This window comes from Sinocyclocheilus grahami, unplaced genomic scaffold (genome assembly GCF_001515645.1).
Source record: "Sinocyclocheilus grahami isolate Dianchi unplaced genomic scaffold, SAMN03320097.WGS_v1.1 scaffold395.1, whole genome shotgun sequence".
Classification (NCBI taxonomy): domain Eukaryota; kingdom Metazoa; phylum Chordata; class Actinopteri; order Cypriniformes; family Cyprinidae; genus Sinocyclocheilus; species Sinocyclocheilus grahami.
Window position 1 is genome coordinate 438,965 of NW_015505574.1, and position 9,086 is coordinate 448,050.

A 9,086-nucleotide genomic window follows, 5' to 3' on the forward strand; every position below is an offset into this window, starting at 1 on the left:
GTAAGAGGAAGTGATAACCATTATCAAACATGTTTATTAAATCGCGGGAAATAATAATAGCGGACACTTGATCTATAATAAATAAGTAAAAAAAAAAAAAAAATTAATAAAAACTACGCATGAATGGAAAAGCATGACGGCTTAAACATGCAAATAACATTCAGGGCTTCTATAGTTAGCACAATCAAAGCAGTTTACTATAACGAATATGCTGGTCTAGGTTTGATTACAGTAATGAGCGAATAAGGCGCATTGAATGGACCTGTCAGATGCGCATTTTCAGTGCGATGCCGCACACTAGCATCCCTCACTGCGCACTTCAACCGCTTGAATGAGCCAAATCACGTTTTGTTGCGATTAAATGCTCGCGTAAAAGCTACATGCACAGAATTGTTTACTCTACATGCATTTACTGAATTATAATGCATGCGCATTGTAGTTTGTCGCGTCGCGTGCGGTGGGAATAAACTGTTAGCCTAGCCTAGCCTAGCCTAGCATAGCTGGCTAGCTAACAAGAGCCGCAAACAAAAACACCGCAAACTACAGTAAATGCTTAACTCTGTTGTTTACATCACACATACCTTTTCAGTGAAGACGAGTACTGTACTCTAGACCAAGTACCGTTTAATTGGGAATTCAAGGCAAACTCCAAGCAAAAAAATCTATCGAAGTTTCCCTCCTTGAAAAAAGAAAACATACATTTACCCAAGATAATTAGGACCCCTGAGCACACACGCAGATGCCTGTGTGAAACTTTCAACAATATCCATATATCCTGAGTTAAACTGAATGGACTGTTTCCTTTAATTACAAGCGAATGAGTTGCAAGCTATTATCTATAAACACAAGCTGATGATTATCACCTGAACGTCCAATTCAAAGCAATAACAAAACTTGCTTAGCAAAACTAATAACACATAACTGATAATTGACTGATAACACAATTAAACTGATTACAACATAATCATTAATATTATGTGATTAGTCCAATAACAATACGTTTCAACTTCTTTACTGCATGTTTTACAAACTGAGTTAGAGAAACCCACTGATTTAAGACAATAAAACATTTTGTTCAGGCATTTCTTAGACACCTATAGGATCTCTTAGCTCTCAAGCACAGACGTATTCTTGTTGTAAATATGATTGAGGAGATAAATATTAGTCTAATATTTAAAACAATGTAATTGTTGACAATGTTTTGCTTAATTCAGTATTGTATATTACAGCACTGACACCACAATATTTAAAATGTCACACATTATCACTGCTTTTTAATTTATATTTATTAAATATTATTTTGTTTAATTCATGCCAAGCCATGATTTATCTGTTATCAACTGTCCTGACCCCCCCCTAAAATCAAAATTTGATGACATTGCACTTTTATCAGGCCCTTGAGGACAACACCTACATAACAGGAAATACCCTCAATTGGCCTCACATGGGGCGGAGCTTCTGCAAATAGGCTCTTGTTTTAACCACATCCTTCATGTCATATTTTCATCACAAGCACTCTGACTGCATGTTGATCAGTAGATTGGTATGGTATAAATGTCAATACTTGTGCAATGTACAAATGGTGTTTGATTGAGAACAACAGAATTGCATATTTTCATTCAAATTTTAGATTTTTGTAAACAGATTCAATGGGAATAATATCAAGGTAAGTTTTAAAATTCCTCTACTTCTTTTATATGCACTTTCGCTCGTCTTTTTGAACTCGACAATATCTTCTTGTTTAATACAAATATGTTGATTATAGACTAAACTATATATGATGATTAAGAGAAAAAATATCTAATACATCACTGTCATGGTGTTATTTTTTTATTTTCTTACATTTGTTAGAATTTAAATGACAACAAATTAATTTATACACATTAATACAGCAGTACTACAAACATATTTACTTTAATTTCAGTTTGCATGTGGACTGTACAATGCATTTGAGCAGGGCTGACCGCAGATTTTTTCCCTGTTCTTCCATGATGGCTCTATGGCAAGCCATAGCCTTGCTTGTAATTTGTGGACTTATTGAGTGCAGTAAGTGTACATTTATTGCAATGTATCCATCCCTCTACATCAAACATCTTATAAAACAAGTGCAGACGTAGCATTTAAACACGACACCCTCAAAAGGTGCCATGTAGCTGCAGCAGTAAAAGCGATTTAGCTGGTGTCCTTTGACCTATTCAGGTGTTGCTTTGAGAAGAAATGCTGCCGTTTCTGTAGCTCGATTGACCGCATTTCCTCTCACATCACTGTTTGCAGATGACGGCGTGTGCAGCGTGACATGCACCACAGACTTTATCTCCATGCTCAACTGCTCCAATTCTGACTCGGCAGGTGCAGCTTCGTGTCACGTTGTGGCAGATTGCAGGTACAGATCTAGCACATAGTGCTTAGGTCCTAAAGTGACTCATATGGCTGAAACCTTGTCTAGCCTGCTCATTGCTCATTACCATTGAGCAACATGTTGTACATTTTCATGTTTTTCAGGGATGAATTTTTGCCTGTGAATGGGAGCTGCACTATCAAAGCGCCACAATCCTGGTGCACAATGGAGCCAGAGGATATGGATATGATAATGTCCTTTTATACTAACTGCTCTATCATAGTAACACAAATGGCCAAACAAGGCAATATGGAGACCCCAACAAAGAGTCACTCTGAAAATATTGTTTTATACAAATCTGGTATGTCCCGATATCTACTTGGTGTAAACGTCATATCCACCTAATTTTTTACGTAAGATGTTGGGTGGGCTTTTGTAACTTGAAGACTTCTGGTGTCGTTCGCTTCAGGTTATTTTAGCAGCAAAAAATTTTTTTATGCTGCTATATATAGCAAACCGCTATTTCCTATCAAACTATTTAGTTAGTGCCAAACCTGATGATCATGTTCTCCAGCATGATCTGATCCGAAGAGCATCTTGAGCTTTAATGAACATAACCTTTTTAAAATCCTAAAACATTTTGGTTGAAATGAGATCTTGGTACAAGATTTTTAATGCGATTTCAGGCTTTTTGGATCCCACTGTAATTCAGTGTCTTGGTTATTTGTGTACAATGCACTAACATTGGTTTTCTTTTCGTTTCATAGTTAAACCAGAACAACCTTTCAACCTAACCATTACAAAAATTGATGGGGATTTTAACCTCACTTGGGATGTGGCTTATACAGAACACTTTCTGATTAAAAAATTATACTACAGAGTACGATTACAAACTAAAAGTGACCCAGATAAGGTAAAACTGATTTCATTTTCTCTCTCTATCTCTCTGTGCTAAACTCCGCAAAATAGGCATGATTTTATATTATACATATAATAACATATATATATACATGTATGTGTGTTATTATATGTATAATATAAAATCATGCCTATTTTGCTGAGTTTAACTGACATTTTTTCTGAATACCATGTGATGCTTCCTCAGATGCCACAAATTTACACCCTGCAGCAGAACCAACAATCAATGGTTCTCATTAGTGAAAAACTCCTGCCAGGAAGGCAGTATGTGGCAGAAGTTCAGGTTGCAGTGCATCCTTCAACTTTTACATCCATGTGGAGTGAATGGAGCAACAGTGTTGAATGGACATCTGACTCTCCACCGTCAGAACAGTGCTATTTCCTGCTGTTGGTACTTCCTGTTGTGATGGTGGTGCTGCTTGTGTACAGTGGGAAATTGTGAGTATTAATCTTACTTTTATTTGTCCAATATTTCACTCTGTTTCAGTTCAGATATGCGTTAGTCTGAAATAAATGACCTTTCTCAGTGCAAACTGTTTATTTGACAAAGACAAAATTGAAATCAAGAAGTCTGGCTCCTTATAAAGGCCATGAGGCACATTTAGAGAATTGTACAAATTGTAGAGAAGTCATTTAGTGGAATATGGAGAAGTGAAGCAAACTCAAACCTATTTTGTTATGACTGTTAGTCAACTTATGAGTCACTTTATTATCTGTAAGTCATATGCCTGTATTAACCTTTAAAACTATCTAGATCAGTTCACTCATTCCTAAAAATCTGAAAGATTTTATTTGCAAATAAAAGCTGAATAAAAGACTATAGACGAGTATGATCTTACATTTCGATAGCGCCTCCTCTAAATGAGTTTTCCAGTAATCGATATGATGGTGCTTACCGTATGTGAATAGTCCTTTCTCACCTCCCACGTTCACGAGAACCACAACAGAAGCAGATATGTTTTTGCAGACAGTCTATTTTCATGTAGGTCAAAAACTGGAGGAAGTCAGACGCACAAGCTCTGCAAGTGCATAAAGCTCGACATTTCTCATGACAGCCACTGTTTCCATTTCTCTTTCAGCACATAATCAGCATGTGTTTGTAGCAGAATTTGGATTTGCCTCATTTTTAAAGTGTGCATAACTGATTCTGCTACTTTCACATTTTAATGTTGTATGAAGCTGCTTCGAAACTGTATCTATTGTATAAAGCGCTATGAAAAATAAAGCTGACTTGACTTTGTGTCCTACAATAGCAGCCTGTTAATGCATCCACCAAACTACACTTCAGTCCTATAACACTTTGTCTCTTCGCATCTACAGAGGGGGCATCAAAAAGCTGTCCTTATGGCAACACATCCCAAGCCCTCATGAGTACTTCACACCACTCTACCATACATATCAAGGAGACTTTAAGGTATGCTTTCTTTTGACTTTGTGAATAAATCTCTGGTGCACAAGCAGAAGTCTCTGTGTGCGTGTGTGAGCACGATAACATGTATTGTCTTGTCAGGGGACTTTCAGAAGAGCGACATGCTTAACCTCACTTGCAACAGGGGAATGTGACATTTTTCAAATGAGTCAGTCTGTAGGGTCTTCAAAGGAACAGGAGGGCTCGCTTAACATTTGGTTGAGATTGCGTTAAACGTGAAAACTGAAAGTAGCAGTTTTCCCCTCTAATGGAAAGTACTATGAGTTCAAACCCAAACTCCGATAAGGTGGGTAGTTATAAATGGTTGTTTTTAACTAAAGGGGAATTTAGTAAATATTCCGCTGGGTAGGCTAGTGTGAGCTGAAAATACTACCCTTCATCTCGGGCTTGGCACAACAAAAATAAAAAGGTTTGAGAGCTAATTCTTGAGTTATTTTTGTCCCTCAGAGGACTTTAAGGATTTCTATAAAACCTAAGCGTTATGACATGTGGCAGTGTCGTGAACTTGCAAGACTTGTGGCACCAGCTTTGTTTCCGTAAACTGTTACTGAGGAACTGTGGCAGTTGTATGATTTTTTTTTTTTGTTTAAATTTTTTTTCACATGCAAGTGAACCCGTATTCCAGTAGGGGTAAGTAACACGCTGCATTCAGTGTTGCCAACTTAGCAATTTTGTTGCTAAATTTAGCAACTTTTCAGACTACCCTAGCAACTTTTTCTTCCAAAAGCACCTAGCAACAAATTGAGCAATTTTAAACATTTATTTGGCAACTTTTAACAACTTTTGATAAGGACTCAGACAATAAAGGCACACATTGTCCATCCAAATTACACAAAGAGGAAACCACAGATGCCTAGCAGTACACACATCACGAGAATTGAGTTAGCTGCTATTTGCAATTGTTCAATTTAATAATAATAATTGAATAATTGTTCATTTATGATACCCTTTGTTAGTAGCTGGTACCTGCGATTGTTGATCAGTTAGTACACAGTAAGAAAAATGGAAAATCTTTCAGGACATTATCCATCATCCTTTGTAACCCGAAAACACAATGCGCAATTTAAAATACAGGTAAAAAAAAAAACATTACGGAAAATTCTTTCATAATAACAGTAGATTGTGTCTTATTTTTACAGACATTTCTTAGAGTGTAGCATACTAACTAACTACTAATACACTGCTTAAAGCATAATTGTTGAGAATGTGTAGAGTTTACTAGCTACTAAAAAAACACTTAAATTGTAATCGTTTAAAAATGTGTACGTTTTCAATAATTCAATGCATTTAAAAATGGTTATTTATATTTTAATATTATATCATGCATATTGTTTTAAAAACAAATCTAAATTAACATATCTAAAATATATTTTTTGCTGCGGATTGATGTGACAATTTTGCGTTGTGATTACGCAATGACATCACAACGTCATTTAGCAACTTTTAGCAACAAATCGACCTTCCTTTTAGCAACTTTCTCTGAAAATTAGTTGGCAACACTGGCTGCATTAACAACAGTGAGAGCTTTGTGACATCAAATGGAAAATTTAAAACCTTAAACGTCATCTTAACTTTTTTTTTTTTTATATATATATATATATATATATATATTAATAATAATTCCAAAAGGATGTACTTAAAATAGAATAATTTTACATACTGTGTCAAAACAGTAGAGGTGTTAGTGGGATAAGTGTTTTGATGTGCTCCGTGTTTGCTCTAAATTGTTCCGTGACACACCGCTGTAATTTTCCAACCCCTCTTATTCTAAAATAGATTTCTGAGAATATGCTACAAAATTAATGATTGAAATAATTGAACATTTGCTTTTTACCTTATGTTATTTATATTTTGTGTAGTTGTGCTGTTTAGGGTTTAGAAAATTAGTTTTCATCCTGTGTGGACCAAACACTCGACAAATGTTGCTTTGTGATTCATGACTTCATGTGTTGAGGAGCACTTACTAGCCATTCATACGGATGTAAAAGCATTTAATGAATGTTTTTTTTTTTTATTAACACATTTTTAAGCCAGGAAATGATGGTTAAGTTGATTACGGATGTCATTTGCGTTATCTGCAAGTAGGCGTCGTTTGTGAAGAAGTGGTTTGATGTTAATCAGACAGTGTTTTAGGAAGTTCATTAAGATAAATATAGTTTATATATGTAAAGTCTTAAATTAATGTTTTTATTCAGCAAGGATGCATAAGATTGATCAAAAGTGACATTATTGGCATTTATAATTTTATAGAAGGTTTGTGTCAAATAAGTGTTTTGAATTTTTATTATTATTCATCAAAGAGTCGATCAAGGTTTACCACAAAAATATTAAGCAGCACAAATCATTTCAATATCAATAGCCTACTACTAATAATAATAATAATGAGGAGGAGAAATGTTTCTCAAGCAGCAAATCATTATATTAGAATTATTTCTGATGGATCATGTGACACTGGAGTAATGATGCTGAAAATTCAGCTTTGAAATCACAGGAACAAATGACATTTTATGTGTTCAAATAGAAAACAGTTCTTGTAAATTGTAATGACATATTGCAATATTACAGTTTTTACTGTACAAACTGTATAAATGCAGCCTTGGTGAGCATAAGAGACTTCTTTCAAAAACATTAAAAAGGCTTGCTGATTCCAAACTTTTGAATGAGAGTGTATATATTTCACATCACCAGTACACTTCTAGATGAAAATGTTTTTAAGAATTAAAATTTGTTTATATTTTTGAGAGGGGCATACAGAAATGTATTTTTATGACAAAATGAAAAAGGATCTTCTTGTGTTTAATTTCAGAGATGGGTCGGACCAGTCCTGACCTTCAACAGATTTGATGTCCTTGAGAAGAGCACCACTCTGCAGGTGCTTTGTGAGAAGCAGCAGAATGAAAGCTCAGAGGAACCTGCTAACAGGACCGGCGAGCGGGACTTTGGTCCGGCGGGTCAAAACTCATCTAAACTCTACTTCCTTGGCAGCAACAGTCAAGGCCTCGCACACTCCAGCGACCACATATCGATGGACACCGTTACAGTATCCGGTCAGGAGGGCGTCATGGCCGACTGGTCCGGTGACGGCCACAGACGGAGCCTAGAGGACTTCCTCAATGGCAAAGATGCCAATCAGAGAGCGGCCGAGATGGATGACAGGCAGCCTCTTGTACCAGATGGCAGGAGGAGTTTACAGGGTTCAGACTTTGATGATTGGCATCTACAGGAGCACGACCTGGAGAACATCGAGCAGGTCTCGCTGGACTCCTACAGTTCTAATGAGCAGTCTGATGACGGCTACCCACAAATGGGTTTGGATTTGGACACCATAGACAGTGGCTTTCTGGAGTCAGACTGTTCCAGCCCCTCTGCGTTTGATGGGAACGAGCAGATCGAAACTTCATCGCTGGATGGCGTGGGACGCTCCCATTCAAATTATGTCAAACAGTGGGTAGCTTTTACATCAGTTCAAGTTGATGCCCACAGCAATGGAAAGTAGCTGTTCATGGAAGTTTCTATTGCGACAACAAACTAAATCACAGCTGAATAATAGACAATAGAAAGTGAAAGCATCTACAAATAGTTTGAAGACTTCACTGGTTGGACCTAACTTGCTCACAATGTGTTTGTGAGCTGTTTTTTATTACACTGAACTGTATTTGTGGCATAAATGGACTCTTTAGACATCAGCTGTGTGATCATTCACAGGACATTGGTCTACATTAAGATTGCAGGACAGTATGTGTGGCTGCATCTCAATTTGCATACTATCATTCCTTTAGGTCTATAGACTTTAGTCAAGGTAGCGCCATATTTAATATGACTGGATTGGAAACGAGGCTGTGAGAGAATGAAGTACAGTGCGTTCAAAGGATTGTAGTGTTGTTTGACAATATACCAATTGTTCAGCTGACGAAAAAAAAATTGTTGACAAATTTTATAAAACAGTTGTGAATTGTGAAAAAGACCTGACCTACGACCTTTATGCAGTGTGTGACATTGTAAAGTCTGTAAGCCTGTCCTTCACAGCCTCGTTTTAATCAGTGTTAAATTCAATATGGTGTCTAACCTGATTAAGTTCTGTAGTCAGAGGTTGTGCTACTAATAATACTTATTTGTCGCTCTAATGGACTGCGTTGTACTTTTTCATCTTACATTAAGATTGCAGGACAGTATGTGTGGCTGCATCTCAATTTGCATACAATCATTCCTTTAGGTCTATAGACTTTAGTCAAGGTAGCGCCATATTTAATATGACTGGATTGGAAACGAGGCTGTGAGAGAATGAAGTACAGTGCGTTCAAAGGATTGTAGTGTTGTTTGACAATATACCAATTGTTCAGCTGACGAAAAAAAAATTGTTGACAAATTTTATAAAACAGTTGTGAATTGTGAAAAAGACCT

The 9,086-nt window shown here is 36.5% G+C and overlaps 2 protein-coding genes across 6 annotated transcripts in view; one reads left to right on the forward strand and one right to left on the reverse strand.

Annotated features, from left to right (window-relative positions):
• The window catches only part of LOC107550307 (SUMO-conjugating enzyme UBC9-B), a 4,539-nt gene extending 3,745 nt beyond the window's left edge, over positions 1-794 (reverse strand). The window contains exon 1 of one of the 2 annotated variants that reach the window (XM_016231575.1): positions 582-794. The gene's annotated coding sequence lies outside the window, so the exon portion shown is untranslated. The remainder of the gene's footprint in view (positions 1-581) is intronic. The other variant, XM_016231576.1, reaches the window with a different exon arrangement.
• Positions 795-1,376: 582 nt separating this feature from the next.
• Positions 1,377-8,806, forward strand: LOC107550314 (interleukin-21 receptor-like). Of its 4 annotated transcripts, XM_016231585.1 has the most exons (9): positions 1,377-1,543; positions 1,631-1,666; positions 1,925-2,046; positions 2,275-2,383; positions 2,503-2,699; positions 3,106-3,251; positions 3,444-3,694; positions 4,577-4,670; positions 7,492-8,806. In XM_016231585.1, exons 2-9 carry the CDS (start codon positions 1,650-1,652, stop codon positions 8,179-8,181), a joined length of 1,626 nt encoding a protein of 541 aa, XP_016087071.1. In that variant the 5' UTR covers positions 1,377-1,543; positions 1,631-1,649; the 3' UTR covers positions 8,182-8,806. The 4 variants fall into 4 exon arrangements, with proteins under 4 accessions (XP_016087071.1, XP_016087070.1, XP_016087073.1 ...); XM_016231584.1 differs by having other exon boundaries at positions 1,378-1,666; XM_016231587.1 differs by lacking the exon at positions 1,925-2,046 and having other exon boundaries at positions 1,378-1,543.
• Positions 8,807-9,086: the final 280 nt, after the last annotated feature.